This window comes from Vipera berus, assembly GCF_964194415.1.
Source record: "Vipera berus genome assembly, chromosome: 13".
Taxonomy (NCBI): domain Eukaryota; kingdom Metazoa; phylum Chordata; class Lepidosauria; order Squamata; family Viperidae; genus Vipera; species Vipera berus.
The window spans coordinates 6,842,932-6,865,364 of NC_138216.1; the positions used below are offsets into that span (position 1 = coordinate 6,842,932).

At 45.6% G+C, this 22,433-nt stretch overlaps 2 protein-coding genes across 2 annotated transcripts in view; one reads left to right on the forward strand and one right to left on the reverse strand.

Moving 5' to 3' along the window:
* Window positions 1-175: 175 nt before the first annotated feature.
* MPV17L (MPV17 mitochondrial inner membrane protein like) lies at window positions 176-9,702 on the reverse strand. The gene is made up of 4 exons (XM_081338360.1): window positions 9,261-9,702; window positions 7,505-7,575; window positions 2,904-2,933; window positions 176-411 (listed from the first exon to the last, which is right to left on the reverse strand). Exons 1-4 carry the CDS (start codon window positions 9,565-9,567, stop codon window positions 229-231), a joined length of 591 nt encoding a protein of 196 aa, XP_081194486.1. The 5' UTR covers window positions 9,568-9,702; the 3' UTR covers window positions 176-228.
* Window positions 9,703-14,534: 4,832 nt separating this feature from the next.
* The window catches only part of PDXDC1 (pyridoxal dependent decarboxylase domain containing 1), a 33,954-nt gene continuing 26,055 nt past the window's right edge, over window positions 14,535-22,433 (forward strand). Inside the window, exon 1 of the mRNA XM_081338357.1 lies at window positions 14,535-14,706. Within this exon, the coding sequence (XP_081194483.1) occupies window positions 14,686-14,706 (21 nt within the window). The 5' untranslated portion in view covers window positions 14,535-14,685. The remainder of the gene's footprint in view (window positions 14,707-22,433) is intronic.

The window sequence follows — 22,433 nt, forward strand, 5'->3', positions numbered from 1 at the left end:
CGAGGGCTGTTAAGCGAATCCGGGTTACCCCAATGACTTTGCTTGTCGGAGGTCGGTTGGAAAGGTTTGCGAATCGTGATCGCATGACCCCGGGGCATTGCCCCTGAGGTAAATATGTGCTCGTTGTCAAGGGCCCAAATTTTGATCGTTGGCATCGTGGGAATGTCGCGAGGGTTCTCGATGAGAGATTGGCGATAAGGCTCGATCGTCTTGGGTTCCGTTGACGGTTTATTTCCCCGACGATGTCTTGCCTGGGCCCATCTCCTCCTCCGCGTGGAACAGCTGGAAAACTGAAGCGGCTGTTCCGTCACCACTTTGTTGTGAAAAGCAAAGGAAAATGGCCCAGAGGAAGCCACAGACACCGGTAAACGCTGTTCTCAGGTACACCGGAACCAAGCTGAAGTTGGAAAGCTGTTTGGAAGGAATGAAGGGAGGCTGAAGGAAGATTTTGCCAAGAGGACCCCAGCAAGGTCTCGGGACTTACGGACATTGATAGAAGAGAATATCTGTCGCTTGGGGTTGAAATGAGGGGTCCTTAGTGCTCTCCGAGCTTGGTTGTTTTCTTGCAGACGTTTCATGACCCAACTAGGTAACTTCATCAGTGCTAGAAGGGAGTGGGGTTTACAGAGTGCAATGGGAGGGGGAGAGGGAGGAGGAGGAGGAGGAGGAGGAGGAAGAGGAGAATGATTGTGGGGTCCCTGGTGCTCTCCAAGCTTGTTTTCTTGCAGACGTTTCATGACCCAACTAGGTAACTCCATCAGTGCTAGAAGGGAGTGGGGTTTACAGAGTGGAATGGGAGGGGGAGAGGGAGGAGGAGGAGGAGGAGGAGGAAGAGGAGGAGAATGATTGTGGGGTCCCTGGTGCTCTCCGAGCTTGTTTTCTTGCAGATGTTTCATGACCCAACTAGGTAACTCCATCAGTGCTAGAAGGGAGTGGGGTTTACAGAGTGGAATGGGAGGGGGAGAGGGAGGAGGAGGAGGAGGAGGAAGAGGAGGAGGAGAATGATTGTGGGGTCCCTGGTGCTCTCCGAGCTTGTTTTCTTGCAGACGTTTCATGACCCAACTAGGTAACTCCATCAGTGCTAGAAGGGAGTGGGGTTTACAGAGTGGAATGGGAGGGGGAGAGGGAGGAGGAGGAGGAGGAGGAGGAAGAGGAGAATGATTGTGGGGTCCCTGGTGCTCTCCAAGCTTGTTTTCTTGCAGACGTTTCATGACCCAACTAGGTAACTCCATCAGTGCTAGAAGGGAGTGGGGTTTACAGAGTGGAATGGGAGGGGGAGAGGGAGGAGGAGGAGGAGGAGGAGGAAGAGGAGGAGAATGATTGTGGGGTCCCTGGTGCTCTCCGAGCTTGTTTTCTTGCAGACGTTTCATGACCCAACTAGGTAACTCCATCAGTGCTAGAAGGGAGTGGGGTTTACAGAGTGGAATGGGAGGGGGAGAGGGAGGAGGAGGAGGAGGAGGAGGAAGAGGAGGAGAATGATTGTGGGGTCCCTGGTGCTCTCCGAGCTTGTTTTCTTGCAGATGTTTCATGACCCAACTAGGTAACTCCATCAGTGCTAGAAGGGAGTGGGGTTTACAGAGTGGAATGGGAGGGGGAGAGGGAGGAGGAGGAGGAGGAGGAGGAGGAAGAGGAGAATGATTGTGGGGTCCCTGGTGCTCTCCAAGCTTGTTTTCTTGCAGACGTTTCATGACCCAACTAGGTAACTCCATCAGTGCTAGAAGGGAGTGGGGTTTACAGAGTGGAATGGGAGGGGGAGAGGGAGGAGGAGGAGGAGGAGGAGGAGGAAGAGGAGAATGATTGTGGGGTCCCTGGTGCTCTCCAAGCTTGTTTTCTTGCAGACGTTTCATGACCCAACTAGGTAACTCCATCAGTGCTAGAAGGGAGTGGGGTTTACAGAGTGGAATGGGAGGGGGAGAGGGAGGAGGAGGAGGAGGAGGAGGAAGAGGAGGAGAATGATTGTGGGGTCCCTGGTGCTCTCCGAGCTTGTTTTCTTGCAGATGTTTCATGACCCAACTAGGTAACTCCATCAGTGCTAGAAGGGAGTGGGGTTTACAGAGTGGAATGGGAGGGGGAGAGGGAGGAGGAGGAGGAGGAGGAAGAGGAGGAGGAGAATGATTGTGGGGTCCCTGGTGCTCTCCGAGCTTGTTTTCTTGCAGACGTTTCATGACCCAACTAGGTAACTCCATCAGTGCTAGAAGGGAGTGGGGTTTACAGAGTGGAATGGGAGGGGGAGAGGGAGAAGGAGGAGGAGGAGGAGGAGGAGGATTGTGGGGTCCCTGGTGCTCTCCGAGCTTGCTTGTTTTCTTGCAGACGTTTCATGAGCCTAACTAGGTAACATCATCAGTGCTAGAAGGGAGTTGGGGTTGTGGAGAGGAGAGGAGGAAGAAGTGAGGAGATCCGTGGCGTCCTTGGTGTTCTCTGAGCTTGGCTGGCTTCTTGCAGACGTTTCATTATCCAATGAGGAGGAGGAAGAGGAGGAGGAGGAGGAGGGGGAAGAAGAGGCAGTGGAGGAGGAGGAGGAAGAGGAGGATGGGGAGGAAGAGGAAGAAGGGGAAGAGGAGGAGGAGGAAGACTATGGGGTCCTTGGTAATTTAGCGGTAATTTAACTGCAGAATGTGGATGAATCCTCTGTCTTTCATTAAACCTTCATTTTTGTCTGCTCTTAACCCCAAATGAAGGCAGGAAATATTCTCACAAGATTGAGAATACCAAAGGCCCAACACAAAGCCCACCCCAATAGAGACCCACCCACTACTACAGCTTCTAACAATACAACGCCTTAAGAACAAAACGGAAAACCAGAAGCTTCTTTTTACAAAGGGGCGGAAATCTTATAAGGAAACCGCGAGGTGGATTTCAACACAGCAGTAGGTTCTTGCATCCCAGCTAAGGCCGACACTCACCTGTACAAAAGGCCAGTACATCAACCCTGTCTGGAATAAAAAGAACAAAAACAGTTCTTGGATTAGAATCATGCAAATGGGAAATATGAGAAAAATTATCCATCACCCTCCCATAAAACATCACGCTTATGTTTAAAATAGCTAATCAAGATGGAGGGGGGGGGGAAATTACAAACAGGTTGTTTTAAAAATAAAGCATTCCGCACTCAGAGGAAAAATGACATCTTTCTGTGCCCAGCGTGTAAATAGCTAGCTGTCTGTTGCAATCCTCCAAGGTTGCTCAGTGTAGGCTGTTCCAACTTGCCGATGGAGCATCCAAGAATCCCAACAGGATGGAAATGTATTTTAATGTATGGAATGAGCTGTCCCCGCATTTATGTTTCAGCCTCACGCTATGCTGTTGTGTCGTTTGCTTCCATTTGGTTCGGTGTGTAGCCTAATCCCGGCCACTGCGCTTGGTAAAGTAGGGTTTGTAGCTGAACATTAGGGAGGAAAAAAAATCAGTTTTTAGATGGGTGGAATCGATTAAACCAAATTGATAAATATAGAGATACAAGGCCAAAGTTTGCTCTCTCGTTAGAATAATCCCATAGATTTGCAGTGGGAAGTGAAAAAGGTCCCACCAGCACATGTTGTCTAATAAACCCTGCAGTCTAAGTCTTGATTAATTGCTTTGGGTCCTTAGTTTGGTTCCACCACATTATGGGGGAATCCAGTCTGCTGGTTATTCACAACCGCGAGCTGAAATAACGGAGGATGCGATGAATTTTATTTGAATATTATGACTATTATAAAAACAAAAAAAATGTGGAAGGAAACACTGATTATATCAGACATGTCAAACACAAGGCCCGGGGGCCGGATCCGGCCCGCAAAGTGGTTTCATGTGGCCCACGAAGCCATCCTGGAAACAGTGAGGGAACGGCCCCCACTGCCTTGGCCCTGGCCCAGAGACCCTCCTTCTGCCAGAGACCCTCAGATCTGTCCCACTCCTGCCCAGGCCCCCATAAGCACCCTTGATGCGAACGATGTAGAGTTGACCACGCCCACCCAGTAGGCCATACGCACTCTAGCCACGCCCACCCAGTAGGCCACGCCCACCCTGGCCACACCCACCCGGCCCCCTGAGGGCAACCGCAATGCTGATGCGGCCCTCAATGAAATTGAGTTTGACACCCCTGGATTATATTCATACACTGCCCCCAGCTATATAACTCAGGGTGTCATGTTTCAGATTAATGCAATCCGTTGTGGTCTGCAGAGCGTGGTTTAGGATTGAATATGCTTTACACGCCCAGCTCATTTGGCTCTGCGCAAGAAATCCTAATTTGCAAATCATGGCTTAGTGCAGCGTGCCAAGCCAGCATATGCACGTGGGTGTGAAAATTTGTGTTTTTAAAGTATTCTTTTATCCATTCTGATTTGGATTGCGCCGCTTTAAAAAAAGCCAAAATTACAGCACAGCCAATATGTTTCTCCCTTTGCCAGATTGGTAAAACTTTTCAAGAAATTAAGGGTTCTTTAATTAGCAAACAGGACAAGCCCCCTTCAAATGGCTGTCTTTCTTTCACAAGGAACTTTTTTTTTCTCTTGGGCTTCTCCTAGGCGCCTTTCAAGAGACCTGAAATCTGAGCGATTAAATGAAGCGTGATATAAAGCAGTTACGCAACCACAAAAGGGTGTGTCTTTGTGCCTGATTAAGCCTGGTCCGCAAACATTCGCTTTCTCTCCCCCCCCCCCCGCTTTTTTTTTCTTTAAAGCAAGACTCTACCATTTTCACTTAACAGGGTTTGTTTATTCCATAATCTATAATAGTGTTTCTGAAGCTTTTGTTTGTCCTGGGTTATATTTATATTTATGTTTATTTAATTTCTTTTAATTTTTGTATTGTTGTTTTTATTGTTGTTAGCCGCCCTGAGTCCTTTGGGAGCTAGGGCGGCATATAAGTCCCAGAAATAAATAAATAAATAAATAAATAAATAAATAAATAAATAAACAAATAAACAAATAAACAAATAAACAAATAAATATTGATATTCAGGGCTTTTTTTCTCATAGAACGCTCAGAACGGAGTTCCGGCACCTTTTTTGGATGGAACCTTGTAGGGTAGGCAAGGCGGGTTGTATGACATGTGTGAGTTCCGGCACCTTTTTCTTTTACAAAAAAAGCACTGTTGATATTTATTCCATTAAATTAAGATAAAAAAAAATCTTTTAATTTAAAAATTGACATGCGTGCTGCCCCTACCATTTCTCACACTTGCTGGTTGAGATTTTAATACTGTATGATTTTTCAACATGGACGAGCAGATAACGTTGATTTTGGAGACCTCTGATCGCTGTTGGGGGAATCACACCTTAAGAAAGACTACAGAATTACGCAACACACTAAGAGGTGTAATAGTGTAAACAAGTATAAACCTGATATCTATTTGTCTCAATCAGCTGGCTAGCTTATCCTACAAGAAAAGCGCATACTATATCGAAGAATGTCGACTGGTGGCCCCCAGGGGGAGGGCCTTCTCTGTGGGCGCGCCGGATCTATGGAACCATCTTCCGGTTGAGTTCCGGATGGCGCCCGACCTTCGCTCCTTCCGGCGCGATCTAAAGACCTACCTGTATGAACAAGCCGGCCTGGCCTGATGGGTGATGGGTTTGGGTTTTTATTGCTTTTTATGTATTTTAACTTATTGTTATAGTTTTGGGGCATCTTGTTTAATCTCTTTTAATTTTTGTATTCTTGTCTTTTAACATGTATTGCCCTGTTCACCGCCCTGAGTGCTTCGGGAGAAGGGCGGTATACAATTATTATTATTATTATTATTATTATTATTATTATTATTATTATTATTATTATTATTATTATTATTATTATTATTATTATTATTATTATTATTATTATTATTATTATTATTATTTCCAATTGTGCACAAAATCCAGTTTATTTTTCAAACAGTCTCAGTTTTCTGCTTTGGTTTCTGGCTACCTAGATGAAGGTGTTCAGCCTCATTTTTCCATTTAAACATTTGCAAAGTTGTAGTGATTAAGAATTAGAGGGAGAAGGCAAAAAGTAAACAGACTTTAAAAAAGAAAAGGGAACAAGGAGAGAAAGAGAAGAGACTGTAATTTTAATGGGAAATGCTCACATTTCAGTCATCCATAGACCAATATTTTTATCTTGCGCATACAGTCCATACAAAGGCAATTTGTTAAGAGAACCATGGCTGATACATTGGGGGCTGATCTGAATACATTTATTCTGTCTTCTATTCTGCCTTGTAGGCTTTTGGAAAGCTCTTTACAGATGCATTATTTTTTCAGCCAAAGCAATTCCCTACGCTGCTGATCCAATGAGAAATGTATTTTAGATTTCCAGGATTCTGCAATAACAAACTTTGTTCAAAAGGCAGCCTTTCCCCCCACACACACATTTTTTGCAAGAGAAACGTTTGTTTTGACCTCCGGATGAAAACGTTTGTTTTCACTTCCTGCCCTCTGGGAAAAAAAGAAATCAAGCTGATTTCAGGGGGAAAAAAGGCTGCTAATCCTAATGGCTATGTATAGAATTGTTCTAGAATTAGAACAATGTACTTGGACAAATCATCTGCTAAAAAAAAGGCAAGTACGGATCTGCTACAGACAGTCCCCAAGTTACAACAGTTCATTTTAGTGACGGTTCAAAATTACAGCGGCGCTGAAAAAAAATGACTTATGACCATTTTTCACACTTATGACCACTGCAGCATCCCCACGATCAAGTGATCAAAATTCAGGCGCTTGTCAACTGACTCATATTTATGATGGTTGCAGTGTGCCGGGGTCATGTGATCACAACTGCAGTGATACACTTAACGACTGTGGCAAGAGACAACGTAAAATGGGGCAAAACTCACTTAACAAATGTCTCACTTAGCAACAGAAATTCTGGGCTCAATTGTGGTCGTAGGTTGAGGGCTACCTGTACTTGGAAGGCGTTAGTTACTATTCAGTTTTCTTTCACTGATGTGAACAAAGTTAACTAAGATTATTTCAGCATAATGACTAACAGAGAGAAGCAGATTTTGCCTAGAAAATGGATGTAAAACAAGGGGTCTTCAAACGTGGCCATTTTATGACTTGTGGACTTCAACTCCCAGAATTCCTCAGCCAGCGTACCTGGCTGAGGAATTCTGGGAGTTGAAGTCCACAAGTCATGAAGGGGCCATAGTTCCACCATGCTGGCTGAGGAATTCTGGGAGTTGAAGTCCGCAAGTTATGAAGGGGCTAAGTTTGAAGACCTCTGATGTAAAATATTTCATAATGTTAGAAGCTTCATGTGAGGTATTGGAGTAAATTAGTCAGGGTTTTTTTTTAAATTATATTGCATAAGCTTAAGAAGACAAAAATGAAAGAACAAAGAGACAAAAGGCCTCTTTGTTAATTGATATGTCAGATTGGCTGTTTATCTGGCCGTATTTTGGTATCTGTGCCCGATTTTCTTATTTGTGCTACTTATGTCTTGACCTATTTCATAATATATAATAAAGCTTTTTTTTAAAAAAAAAGTATGATGCTATAGATGTTTTAATTGATAGGCACCTGTGTGTGAGAGGCCAGCTTACCTTATACGTGTTCCAGAATTTCTGCCTGCAGTCAGCAAAAATATCCTCTTTTCCTTGAAGCATTCTCATGCCTGATCAGAAATGGTTTTAAAGGAAAAAGAGACGTTAGAAACGGAACGATGGGACAAATGTGTTCGAACAGCATATGGGTCTTGCAAAAAAAAAGAAAAAAGGAAAACAGATGGCCTTGTAAAGCAAAAAACTGTGCTTCTGTACGACTTCTGGAGAGCAAAGAATAATTATCTTAATTTTCTCCCACCGCCTCCCCAGCGACTGTTGTGGCTCCCCGTGTGTTTTTGTGTGTGTGTGTGTCTTGTGTGTGTTGGGGGGGACGGGTCAACTCCAGCTGTCCCCCACCGCCTCCCCAGCTATTGTTGCAGCTCCCCGTGTGTGTGTTTGTGTATGTGTGTTGGGGGGGATGGGTCAACTGCAGCTATCGCCCACTGCCTCCTCAGTGACTGTTGCAGCTCCGTGTGTGTGTGTGTGTGTGTGTGTGTGTGTGTGTGTGTGTGTGTGGTGTTGGGGGTACGGATTAACTCCAGCTGTTGCCCGCCGCCTCTGCAGCGAGTACTGTGTGTGTGTGTTGGGGGGAACGGTCAACTCCAGCTGTCGCCCACTGCCTCCCCAGCGACTGTTGCGGCTCTGTGTGTGTGTGTGTGTGTGTGTGTGTGTGTGTCTGTGTGTGTCTGTGTGTGTTGGGGGGGACGGTCAACTCCAGCTATCGCCCACTGCCTCCTCAGTGACTGTTGCAGCTCCGTGTGTGTGTGTGTGTGTGTGTGTGTGTGTGTGTGTGTGTGTGGTGTTGGGGGTACGGATTAACTCCAGCTGTTGCCCGCCGCCTCCGCAGCGAGTACTGTGTGTGTGTGTTGGGGGGAACGGTCAACTCCAGCTGTCGCCCACTGCCTCCCCAGCAACTGTTGCGGCTCCGTGTGTGTGTGTGTGTGTGTGTGTGTGTGTGTGTGTCTGTGTGTGTTGGGGGGGACGGTCAACTCCAGCTATCGCCCACTGCCTCCTCAGTGACTGTTGCAGCTCCGTGTGTGTGTGTGTGTGTGTGTGTGTGTGTGTGTGTGTGTGTTGGGGGGAACGGTCAACTCCAGCTGTCGCCCACTGCCTCCCCAGCGACTGTTGCGGCTCCGTGTGTGTGTGTGTGTGTGTGTGTGTGTGTGTGTGTGTGTCTGTGTGTGTTGGGGTGGGACGGTCAACTCCAGCTATCGCCCACTGCCTCCTCAGTGACTGTTGCAGCTCCGTGTGTGTGTGTGTGTGTGTGTGTGTGTGTGTGTGTGTGTGTCTGTGTGTGTTGGGGTGGGACGGTCAACTCCAGCTATCGCCCACTGCCTCCCCAGCGACTGTTGCGGCTCCGTGTGTGTGTGTGTGTGTGTGTGTGTGTGTGTGTGTGTGTGTGTGTCTGTGTGTGTTGGGGTGGGACGGTCAACTCCAGCTATCGCCCACTGCCTCCTCAGTGACTGTTGCAGCTCCGTGTGTGTGTGTGTGTGTGTGTGTGTGTGTGTGTGTGTGTGTGTGTGTTGGGGGTACGGATTAACTCCAGCTGTCGCCCGCCGCCTCCGCAGCGTGTACTCTGTGTGTGTGTGTCTGTGTGTGTGTGTGTGTGTGTGTGTTGGAGGGGGGGGAGTTGTTTCCTGGCGCCGCCGAGCCCTCTGCACGTGCTCAGAGGCGCCTGCGAGCGAGCCAGCCAGCCAGCCAGCCAGCCAGCCAGCCAAGGCTCTTTGCCCTCCGCTCGCTCGCCAGCCCAACTCACCGGAGTAGAAAGCCAGGATGGCTACGGGGCCGCCCAGCAGCTGGTCGCAGCCCACCTTAGCCAGCACGGCAGCCGGGCCCCGTCCGGGCAGGAGCCGCTCCAGCCCCCGCAGCCAGAGGTAGTTGAAGTTGGCGTGGAAGGTCAGCGCCACCAGCGCCACCCGGCCCGTCTGAGCCCAGTCGGCGCGCTGGCCCGGCCGGCGGCGGAGCTGCTGCTGGACGGCGTCGCCCGCCGCGAAGAGGCCGCCGTAGAGCAGCGCGTTGCACAGCCAGGGCGAGCGGCGGACCAGCCGCGCCAGGCGGTGCATCCTCGCCCCGAAAAGCCTTCCCTCCTCCCCGGTTCCCACCAGCCGCGAACACGCCGCTCCCTCCGGGCGGGTCGTCGGCGCTGCCTCCCGTGCCTGGGAACAGCCCGCAGCCCCCGGAGTCGCCGGAAGGGTGTGGAATAGAAGAACAAAGAGTTGGAAGGGACCTCGGGAGGTCTTCTAGTCTAACCCCCCCCCCCCACACAAAGCTGCTCTGGCAGGAAACCCCATTACCGTCTCGGGCACGTTTCGTGCAGTTTCCCCGGCGACAAGATGAAAATGGTTTGCAGTTACCTTCTTAACGGAATTTATTTGCCAACTTCCCCGACTTAAAGTCATTGCCCGTTTAAGAGCTAACCATGGCTTCTACCCGCTTAGCGTTTCTGGAGAACAGTCAAGCTCAGAATGGGGGGGGGGGGATTGCAAAATTAAAATATTACAGAATAAGAGTTGGGAGGGACCTCGGAGATAGAATAGAATAGAAAATATGGAATAGAATCGAATCGAATCGAATCGAATAGAATAGAATAGAATAGAATAGAATAGAATAGAATAGAATTAATGGAGTAGAAATAGAAATAGAATAGAATAGAATAGAATAGAATAGAATAGAATAGAATAGAATAGAATAGAATAGAATAGAATAGAATAGAATAGAATAGAATAGAAAATATGGAATAGAATAGAATAGAATAGAATAGAATAGAATAGAATAGAATAGAATAGAATAGAATAGAATAGAATAAAGAGGGAATAGAATAGAATAGAATAGAATAGAATAGAATAGAATAGAATAGAATAGAATAGAATAGAATAGAATAGAATAGAAATGAAATAATGGAGTAGAAATAGAAATAGAAATAGAATAGAATAGAATAGAATAGAATAGAATAGAATAGAATAGAATAGAATAGAATAGAAAATATGGAATAGAATAGAAAATATGGAATAGAATAGAATAGAATAGAATAGAATAGAATAGAATAGAATAGAATAGAATAGAGAGGGAATAGAATAGAATAGAATAGAATAGAATAGAATAGAATAGAATAGAATAGAATAGAATAGAATAGAATAGAATAAAGAGGGAATAGAATAGAATAGAATAGAATAGAATAGAATAGAATAGAATAGAATAGAATAGAATAGAATAGAATAGAATAGAATAGAATAGAATAGAATAGAATAGAATAGAAAATATGGAATGGAATGGAATAGAATAGAATAGAAAATATGGAATAGAATAGAATAGAGTAGAGTAGAGTAGAATAGAATAGAATAGAATAGAATAGAATAGAATAGAATAGAATAGAATAGAATAGAATAGAATAGAATAGAATAGAATAGAATAGAATAGAATAGAATAGAATAGAAAATATGGAATGGAATGGAATAGAATTGAATAGAAAATATGGAATAGAATAGAATAGAATAGAATAGAATAGAATAGAATAGAAAATATGGAATAGAATAGAATAGAATAGAATAGAATAGAATAGAATAGAATAGAATAGAATAGAATAGAATAGAATAGAATAGAATAGAATAGAATAGGTATAGGAATAGAATCTGGAAGAAACCTCGGAGGTCATCTAGCCCAACCCCCTGCTCAGGCAGGAAACCCTATACCATTTCAGACAAACGGTTGTCCAGTTTTTTCTTTAAAACTTCCAGTGTTGGAGCATCCACAGCTTCTGGAGGCAGGCTGTTCCACTGATTAATTGCCCCTGGCTCCAGCCCAGAAGGGGGTCCAGACTTCCTGCCCTGGTTGGAGGGGACCAAGGTTTGGGTCCATCGGAACCGCATAAAGTCTCTGGATACCGTAAAGTCAGGGGGTCTTCAAACTTGGCCCTTTTTATGACTTGTGGACTTCAACGGTTATTGAGGGCCCGACTCATGAGGGGGATCATACTCTCGACCTGGTGTTCCTGTCTGGACAGTGGTTGGATGATCTGGGAGGGATTTCCCCGTCCATCACCCCTCTGTCATGGTCAGATCACCACCTCCTGAGGCTGGTTTTCCGTCATGCCACCCCCCGCCGCTGGGCGGTGGAACCGACCAGGTGGTTCCGCCCCAGGCGCCTAATGGACCCAGATCGGTTCCAGAGGGCGCTTGGGCCTATACCTATCACCCTTACCCACAGCCCAGTCGATGCTCTGGTGGAGGCCTGGGAAACGGCTGCCACCAGGGCACTTGACTGCGTTGTACCCATGCGACCTATGACCCGGCGCAGATCCCGTTGGGCTCCATGGTTCTCTGCGGAGCTCCGGGAGATGAAGCGTCGGAGACGAGGTCTAGAGAGCGGTTGGAGGTCCAGCCGATCCGAATCCGACCGATTGCAGTTAAGAACCTTTATAAGGTCTTATCTTGCGGCGATAAGGACGGCGAAGTCTAACTACTTTGCCGCCCTTATCGCGTCCGCAGATAATCGCCCGGCCGCCCTGTTTAGGGTGACTCGCTCCCTCCTTAACCAGGAGGTGAGAGAGGATCCCTTGCAGGGACGAGCCGAGGAGTTTAGTCATCATCTGGCGGACAAAATCGCTCGGATCCGGACCGGTCTAGACTCTGACTGGGCAGAGTCTGATGTGGAGGAATCAGGCGGTCTTGAGCACGTTATCTGGACTGAGTTCGACCCTGTTTCCCCTGATGATGTGGACAGGATCATGGGGAGACTGAGCACCACCACCTGTTTGTTGGATCCGTGCCCCTCCTGGCTAGCTTATGCGGCTCGGGAGGGAACAGGAGGCTGGTTCCATGCAGTAATAACTGCTTCTTTGAAGGAGGGTGTCTTCCCTGCCGCCTTGAAGGAGGCGGTGGTGAGACCCCTTCTCAAGAAGCCTGCTTTGGACCCGGCTGCTTTAAACAACTATCGTCCAGTCTCCAACCTTCGCTTTCTGGCGAAGGTTGTTGAGAGTGTGGTGGCGCATCAGCTCCCTCTGTTCCTGGAGGAAACTGATTATCTGGACCCGTACCAATCGGGCTTCAGGCCCGGACACAGCACGGAGACGGCATTGGTCGCGCTGGTGAATGATCTCTGGAGGGCAAGGGACAGGGTTTGCTCCTCTGTCCTGGTCCTATTAGATCTCTCAGCGGCTTTCGATACCATCGACCATGGTATCCTGCTGCAGCGTCTCAGGGGGTTGGGAGTGGGAGGCACCGTTCTACGGTGGTTCTCCTACCTTCAGGGCCGCTCGCAGTCGGTGTTGACAGGAGGGCAGAGATCCGCCCCGAGGCCTCTCATTTGTGGAGTTCCTCAGGGGTCGGTTCTCTCGCCTCTCCTGTTCAACATCTATATGAAGCCGCTGGGCGAGATCATTCGTGGTTTCGGGGTGGGGTATCACCAGTACACTGATGATACCCAACTTTTTCTTTCCACCCCGAACCAACCCAGTGATGCCCTCTCCGTGATGTCCCGGTGCCTGGAGGCGGTTCAGGTCTGGATGGGGAGAAACAGGCTTCGTCTCAATCCCGCCAAGACTGAGTGGCTGTGCATATCGGCATCTCGGGTTAACCAAGTTATTCCAACTCTAACGATGGGGGAGTGAGGTGTTACCCCCCGTTGATAGGGCTCGCAACTTGGGCGTCCTCCTGGATTCACGGCTCAATTTTGAAGATCACATAGGAGCCGTGACCAGGGGGGCTTTTGCACAGGTTCGCCTGGTGCGCCAGTTGCGTCCCTATCTGGACCGAGACGCCCTACGCACAGTTACTCATGCGCTTGTGACCTCCCGTTTGGACTACTGTAACGCTCTCTACATGGGGCTGCCCTTGAAGACCACTCGGAGGCTTCAACTGGTGCAGAATGCGGCCGCGCGAGTTGTAATGGGGGTTTCCCGATACTCCCATGTAACACCTCTACTCCGCGAGCTGCATTGGCTTCCGGTTGCCCTCCGGGTGAAATTCAAGGTGCTGGTTATTACCTATAAAGCCCTACATGGCCTGGGTCCGGGGTATTTGAGGGAACACCTGCTGCCGGCATCAAACGCCCTTCGCCCAGTGCGCTCCCACAGGGAGGGTCTGCTCAGGGTGCCGCCGGTGAGAGATTGCCGGCGGGTGACACCCAGGGATAGGGCCTTCTCAGTGGGAGCGCCTGCCCTCTGGAACCAGCTGCCGGTGGAGCTGAGGACTGCCCCCGACCTCCGATCATTCCGCCGGGACCTGAAGACCTGGCTCTTTGAGCTCTCGGGCCCAGGCTGAGGAGAAAATTATTTTAATTGGGGTTTTTAATAGCACAGGGTTGATTTAATATTTTTTAACTTGGCTTTTAACTTTTGTATGTTTGATTTTTAACTCCCTGTAAACCGCCCTGAGTCCTCAGGGAAAGGGCGGTATATAAATGCAATAAAATAAAATAAATAAATAAAATAAACTCCCAGAATTCCTCAGCCAGGCACGCTGGCTGAGGAATTCTGGGAGTTGAAGTCCACAAGTCATTAAAAAAAGGGCCAAGTTTGAAGACACCCCCCCTCCCTGGTCCAAGCCAATTGCAAGCAACTAGGCCTAAATCCCACCCCGTGCGGCCTCCATTCCGGGTCACATCGCCCGCAGGGACGGAGCGCGCCCGACCCGGGCAGCTGCTCAGCCCTCACTGAGCTCCATCCAAACCCGCTTGGACCCTGGAGACTCACCCTCCCTCGCGCATGCTCAGTCGGGGGAAGACGTCATCTCTTTCCTCGAAGCCCCCGTGAGGAACGTTCCACTCGCCAAGGGAGGAGGGGGAGATTCTGCCGAAGCATTAAAATCTCCCAAGTGGCAATTCTCCGAGATATTTTTTTTTCTCCCGAGTATGGGCGGTTTGAAAATTTGGAGGGGGTTTTTTCTTTCCCCCTCTTGGAGCTTTATTCTTCCTTCCTTCCTTTATTGATTTATTTGGTACGACCCGCGCTCTAGCTCCGCCCAAACCCCGCCGCGCCTCCTTGTCAATCGGGCGCGCTACGGAAGCCGAAGCGGCTCTCGGGCCTGGTCCGGAGCCTTGGGTGGGCGCGCGGCTGCCCGTCCCTCCTCGGCCCCGCCCACTCGCCGCTCCGTCAGCGCGGCTGCCGACGTGGAGCCGGCCGAGGCCGCGGCCAAGGCGGAAGTAGCCGGGCGGAGGAGCCGCAGTCCGCCGGAGCACCTGCCGCCATGGAGGGCTCCTTGGAGAAGGTCGGCGCCCCGCAAGGGATTCCCTGGGGGGGAGGGGGAGAGATCCCTGGGTGGGGGAGGGGGCGCAGTGTGAGCCCAAATGGGGGAGGGTCTCCTCCATCACCTCTCGCTCTCTTCTGCGATCCTGTGCGTCGCTGATCGCCTCTGGGCATCCCGGAGGATCGGGTGCTGGTAGATGCAGCAGTGATGAGTTGTGCATCAATAGCAATAATAATAATAATAATAATAATAATAATAATAATAATAATAATAATAATAATAATAATAATAATAATAGTAATAATAATAGGGGTACGCCTAGGTGTGCTGTAGGGGTGTGGGTAGGCGTGATACGCGTCAATGTGTGTGTGTGTGTGTGGTGTGTGCATTAATCGTTAATTATACGTTCGTTTGTGCATTGCAAATGTACGGATTTATTATTTGTTTTATCACATTTCTATACTGCCCATCACACTTGCGGGACTCTAGGGATCTGCAGATAAAGTGGTGTGTGTGTGTGTGTATTGCCTTAATACTATATACGTTTGTGTATATTGCCTTAATATTATATGTGTGTGTGTGTGTATTGCCTTAATAATATAATATATAATAATAAAAAAAATAATAATAATAATAATAATAATAATAATAATAATAATAATAATAATAATAATAATAATAGGGGTACGCCTAGGTGTGCTGTAGGGGTGTGGGTAGGCGTGATACGCGTCAATGTGTGTGTGTGTGTGTGTGTGTGGTGTGTGCATTAATCGTTAATTATACGTTCGTTTGTGCATTGGAAATGTACGGATTTATTATTTGTTTTATCACATTTCTATACTGCCCATCACACTTGCGGGACTCTAGGGATCTGCAGATAAAGTGGTGTGTGTGTGTGTATTGCCTTAATACTATATACGTTTGTGTATATTGCCTTAATATTATATGTGTGTGTGTGTGTATTGCCTTAATAATATAATATAATAATAATAATAATAATAATAATAATAATAATAATAATAATAATAATAATAATAATAATAGGGGTACGCCTAGGTGTGCTGTAGGGGTGTGGGTAGGCGTGATACGCGTCAATGTGTGTGTGTGTGTGTGTGTGTGTGTGTGTGGTGTGTGCATTAATCATTAATTATACGTTCGTTTGTGCATTGGAAATGTACGGATTTATTATTTGTTTTATCACATTTCTATACTGCCCATCACACTTGCGGGACTCTAGGGATCTGCAGATAAAGTGGTGTGTGTATTGCCTCAATACTATATACGTTTGTGTATATTGCCTTAATATTATATGTGTGTGTGTGTATTGCCTTAATAATATAATAATAATAATAATAATAATAATAATAATAATAATAATAATAATAATAGGGGTACGCCTAGGTGTGCTGTAGGGGTGTGGGTAGGCGTGATACGCGTCAATGTGTGTGTGTGTGTGTGTGTGTGGTGTGTGCATTAATCGTTAATTATACGTTCGTTTGTGCATTGCAAATGTACGGATTTATTATTTGTTTTATCACATTTCTATACTGCCCATCACACTTGCGGGACTCTAGGGATCTGCAGATAAAGTGGTGTGTGTGTGTGTATTGCCTTAATACTATATACGTTTGTGTATATTGCCTTAATATTATATGTGTGTGTGTGTGTGTATTGCCTTAATAATATGTGTGTGTGTTGCTTATATGTGTGTGTGTGTATGTATACATTTGTGTGTGTCTATTGCCTTAATATTTATGTGTGTGTGTATTGCCTTCATATTATATATATGTGTGCATATTGCCTTAATAATATATGTGTGTGTATTGCTTGTGTGCGTATGTATATAGGTATACATCTGCATGTGTATATTTATTTATTTTATTTTAATCCCATTTATATCCCGCCCTTCTCCGAAGACTCAGGGCGGCTTACAACTTACAACAAACCAATGTGCTTAGCAATATTGCCTTAATATTATGTGTGTGTGTGTGTTGCTTTAATATATATGTGTGTATATTGCCTTAATATATGTGTGTATTGCTTATATAAATGTGTGTGTGTGTGTATGTATATATGTATACATCTGCGTGTTTATATTGCCTTAATATGTGTGTGCACATGTGTATTGCCTTAATACATATGTGTGTGTGTTGCCTTAATATTATATGTGTGTGTATGTGTGTATGTGTGGTGTATTTATATATATCTTTGTGTACATTAATAATATGTATAGAAGTGCATTAATTTTATTATATAGTATATATCATATATGTTGCACAAACACAAATGTGTTTATGTGTGTGCACATAGGTGCGTCTATATGTGCAAATGTATTTAGACACCTATTTGTTACACTCCTAACTTCATCCATGACCAATTAATACATTAAATGGATTCTGTTCAATACACGATGTACTTCTACTTACATCATTGCATCTGTATTTAGAGAGAGCCAGTAGAGTGCTTCAATGGGGAAGGAACTGGGCTAGGAGTGGGGAGACCCAGATTCCTTAATTTCAAATGTCCTGAAACTGCAGTTCTGAATTCTCAGCCCAAAAGCTTATTGGGAACTTGGGAAGTTGCAGTCTCCATATTTGTGAACTGCTCCAATTGTGGGGAAAAACGGATACGTGCAAATCATATATTTGGAGTTGGTGTTTGCTTTTCATTTGTACTAACAAGCAGGCTTCTGGCAAATTTGTGGCGTGCAGTTTTCAATAGATTAAATCTGTTTTTTTCCTTGGCACACTTTCATGTACACATCCATCTACACAGTAAATGTGGACAAGAACGTAACTGTGTACAAATCTGTCAGTTTGTTTGATAAAGTCACTTGCAGTCTAGCCGGAGACTGGATATAACTCCAGCAGTGGAAGAGAAAGTCAGTCACTTTTGCTTTCTGTTAATCTTTTTTGAGAATGGATTCCTATGTAAGCTTTAGATTCAGACTTTGGTGCTGAGATCACTAATCACTAATCACCCAGATTTTGAAAGCATAAAGTTACAGACGTTTACATGGGTGACTTGGGCCAGTCCCTCCCTCTCTCAACCCAACCCACTTCACAGGATTGTTGTGGAGAAAATAGGAAGGAGTGTTAATTAGGTATGTTCACCAGCTGGAGTTATTTATAAAATAAAGAAATAATGAAGATAAAAATAAATACATGCTCTTCCGGTTTACGGGAGCTAAATTTTGTGAGGATTTGGGGAGACACCCCCCCCAAAAAATATTTTGAATGAATTGATCTGTAGTCATTCGTGCTTTGAACGCAGAACCGAAATCAAAAGATATAAACCTTCAGCCACCTTACTCTAATTCAAGGATGCTAAGGTGAAGTTGGAAAATCGGCTAGAGAATCACAGAAGGATTTATCGATAGGGAAGCCATTAATGTTCCTGAGCTTAAAGATAAGTAACTAGCACAAGGAAGAGGAATTGTAATTTGATCTGGCACTGTTGAATGCTTAAAGTATCCGTTAGCCTTTTCACTGAGAGATCTCCTGTTATGAATGCTAGAGCAATTTATTCAGGGTTTTTTTTCCGATGTGTCAAAAGCGTTTTGAGCTATTTTCATGCTCCTATGAATAAGATGGGAAGCACGTGGTCCAATGAATGGAAGAGGTTTGACCTCGATTCTCAGTTCTGAAGAGACTGGAATCCATGAGGAGGCTCCGATAAATCATGTGAAAAATTGCTCTGTCAGGGAATTTCATTGGATGTCACTTGATATTGTGAGATTATTTTCCAAGTTGAAGTCTCGGTTGAGTTTAGTGTCTTTCATTGCAAAAGGCATGAAACAACAGTTAAAAGCCAAAGCAGCTGTCTTTTTAGTCCATAAAATAAAAGTTCCTGAGAGAATAAGGAAGAGCATGCCGTGTGTGTTTATTTGCGGTTCCGGAATCAGGATTTCAAACCAGTTTGTTCACATTTGTAGAGTCCAAAGTTCTTTCTGATAAGTTCAGTGACATGTCAGCGCGGTCTTTTTACTTCCACTGGTGGGTGGTGCCCTTCTCGACCGGTGTGGTTGTGAGCCTAACTTTGCTTTGCTGCTGGAGGGTCCAGTGTGCGTGAGAAGCTGATGGTGGAAAAAGCTACGCAATATTTGATAGACATTGTGAAGCCTTGGATCTGCTTCCTTGAAGGATGGAAAGCCACAAGGCTCACAGTCTTAATGAACAAGGATGCTTTTCTCAGGATCCGAGGCCCAGGTGCGGTGTTGTGCCTAGTACAGGGGTCAGCAACCTGAAACAGTGAAAGAGCCACTCGGAACCGGTTCCCTCACAGAAGGAAAAACTGGGAGCCGCAAAAAATGTTTGCGCATGTGCGTACATGCGCGCATGCACAGAACAAGGTTTGACTGAAGAGTGGAGCCAAGGCAAGATATGCACCTACCCTGCATATTTGAATTGATTGGTTGAACTTTTTTAGCCCCACTTTTTTGGGGGGACTGCACATGGCAGAGGACTGGGAGCCGCAGGAGATGGCTGAAAGAGCTGCATGCGGCTCCGGAGCCGCGAGTTGCAGACCTGTGGCCTAGTACAAGTAGTCCTACTTAACAACAGTTCGTTTAGTGACTGCTCAAAGTTACAACAGCACTGGGGGGAAAAGGGATTGATGACCACTTTTGACACACCTGTTGCAGCATCCCCGCGGTCACGTGATCAAAATTCAGATTCTTCGCAACTGACTCATGTTTATGACGGTCGCAGTGCCCCGGGCTCAGGTGATTCCCCTCTTGCGGCCTTCTGACAAGCAAAGTCAACGGGGAAACCAGATCCACTACACAACCGTGTTGCTCACTTAACAACTGCTTGAGTGATTCACTTAAACACTGTGGCAAGAAAGGTCGTAAAATCTTAGGCTCCATTGTGGTCGTCGGTCAAGGACCGTTGGGACTTGTCTTGCCCAACTGGTAATCCCGCTGTGTTTGATTCATTAGATTCATTAGAGTGAGAGCTAATGAATTCCCTTTTGATGGATATCTTCCAGTAGAGGCTACAGTAGATGGAGATGTTTTCATTTGGATACCTGCATGGAAGGTGGACTTCGAGGAGCAAAAGGCTTTCCCAACTCTTGACTTTTTGTTATCTGCCATTTCCAGAATTCCTAGCCTACATTTGGCTGAGAATTGAGAAGTTGTCGTCCCAACGCATCTACCGGTAGAAGAGAGTTGGGCGAAAGGTGGCTGAGTTATAAAATGGTTCCAGAAGAGTTAATAACAAAAGTGGACTAGGCCAGAGAAATGTAGCCAGATATCCCATGTTCTTTCAATACTTCCCACTGCCCTTACATACATTCCTATTAGATGAAATGATAGGTCATCGTTGAACATTCTCAGCCATCTGTTACAATCCAGAGTTGGAAGGGACCTTGGAGGTCCTCTAGTCCAACCCCCTGCTCAGGCAGGAGACCCTCTACCATTTCGGACAAGTGGTTGTCCAATCTCTTCTTAAAAAATGTCCAGCGATGGAGCATCCACAACTTCTGAAGGCAAGGCGTTCCACTGGTTAATGATTTTATGATGACTGATTATGACTCAACCTCTCGATGAAATAATGTACAGATGGCCATGTTGTCTGAAATTTTTTTTTTAATCCCATTTATATCCCGCCCTTCTCCGAAGACTCAGGGCGGCTTACAATCTAAGCACAAATCAATGTGCTTAGCAATAGCCTTCATTCTATGTATATGCCTGCTTATTAGGGCTTTCACACACACCCCAGTGGCATTTTTACAAAGTCAGCTTCAGCTTAATTGCTCCCAACAATCTGGGTCCTCATTTTACCCACCTCGGAAGGATGGAAGGCTGAGTCAACCTTGAGCCTGGTGGGACTCGAACCTGCACTAATTGCAGGCAGCTGGTGTTACTTAAGGAGGCATTAGCCCACTGCTCCACCAAATTTAGTTTAATTCTTCTTTAACACACCCCTGGATGATATCTGAAATTGTGATTTGCCAGTTCAGTAAGCCCGATGGAAGACCTTATTATAGTCATAAGATTGAGCTTCAGTTGATTAAGACTGCTTCTGCCTTTCTTTACTCTTACAGTACACTGTATATTTTGACCCTTAAAAACAAGTAGCATCTCAGTGTATTTGTAAAATAACGGAACTGATGTGGTCAAAAGGATTATTATTATTTTTTGTTTCCAGCTAAGCCAGTTTCTAAGTAGGTCTTAGCTGAAAGAAGTAGGAGGATGGCCTTATTCTCATTTGTCATGAGAAAGAGACAGTATATTTTTTATTTTTATTTTATTTATTTTAATCCCATTTATATCCCGCCCTTCTCCGAAGACTCAGGGCGGCTTACAATCTAAGCACAAATCAAATGTGCTTAGCAGTAGCCTTCATTCTATGTATATGCCTGCTTATTAGGGCTTTCACACAGCCCCCAAGCGGCATTATTACAAAGTCAGCTTATTGCCCCCAACAATCTGGGTCCTCATTTTACCTACCTGGGAAGGATGGAAGGCTCAGTCAACCTTGAGCCTGGTGGGATGCGAACCTGCAATAATTGCAGGCAGCTGGTTAGTATATGAATATAGGCAAGCATAAATGTATTTTGCCTAAAAAAGAAGTGAGAATTCTACTTTCCTGACTTTTCGTAGGTTGTAAATGTAATGAAGATCTGAAAAAATATGCAAAAAAAATAAATACAGAAATGGTTTTGCTCGATTTTAGCTCTTGCTGTTTTACTCAAGACTTATATTGAGTTGCCTTTCGGTATAAATATGCATTTCTTAACCTATCTTCCAATGTATCTGTGGGGGTAAAATATGGCTTAGTGCACCTTGAAATAAATGTTGTTGGTGATGAAATAATGAGGATTTCCCCCCCCCGAAATAATTGAAAAACAAGTTTGAATTAAATCTGTCCAAAGCATTTTCTGATGGAAATCTGACATACAAAAAATGGAAATATAGAATAACCTGAGCAAATTGAAATTTTAAATATTAAAAAGCAATGACGGAATTCTCAAATTCTCCAGGGGTTTCTTAGAAAAAGGCAGATTTCCCCCCCCCACACACACACACACCAGGCCTTTGTTTGCCATGTCCCAACAAAATGACACAAATTGTACTTGGTTTATTTGTCATACCTTGGCATTCCCCCCCCCCCCGCCCACCCTTGCTCATGATATATTTTGTGCGATTTTTGCAATAATGACCCCTCTGTTTTAGCAGGCGGATAAGAATTTAGCACAGGTTTGTTTTAAAAAAAAACTTGGTAACGCGTCTTTTCATGTCGCGCTTTGCCATCTTGACTTCAGTTGTGAGGGCTTGCAAAGAACAGGTGGAGCTTCGCCAAGTCATATTAAGCGAGATAAAAATATTCTTCTGTAGCAAGGGAAAGAATGAAGCAAGCTTATTATCGAAGCGGCACGCCAGGGGATATGATACAACGATTAGCCTAACGGTTCTTTCGAGAAAAGAAATTAACATTAATTTATATAGAAGGGACTCTCTTAAGCTGGGAGACGAACTAAATGCAGCAGCCTCTCTCCCTGGGCTTGATAAACATTGAAAAGAAATGCTTACCAAACTCCTTTGGGATTGCAGTTTCTAGAAACATCTGCAGCCCAGCGCTGTTGATGCAGCTGTGAGATGCCACCGGCTCTTTGATCCTTTTTGTTTGTTTTTTATTTTAAAGGTGGATCAGACTTCCAGCTCCAAAGTATATTTTAAAAAATATAAGGTTCCCCTAGACCAGGGGTCTTCAAACTTGGCCCTTTTATGACTTGTGGACTTC

Coding starts and splice junctions, on each gene's coding strand:
- MPV17L (XM_081338360.1), bottom strand. CDS start 9,567: ATGCACCGCCTGGCGCGGCTGGTCCGCCGCTCGCCCTGGCTGTGCAAC. Junction 7,576..9,260: donor CATCCTGGCTTTCTACTCCG/GTGAGTTGGGCT, acceptor ATTTCTGATCAG/GCATGAGAATGCTTCAAGGA. Junction 412..2,903: donor TGTACTGGCCTTTTGTACAG/GTGAGTGTCGGC, acceptor CCTTCCAAACAG/CTTTCCAACTTCAGCTTGGT.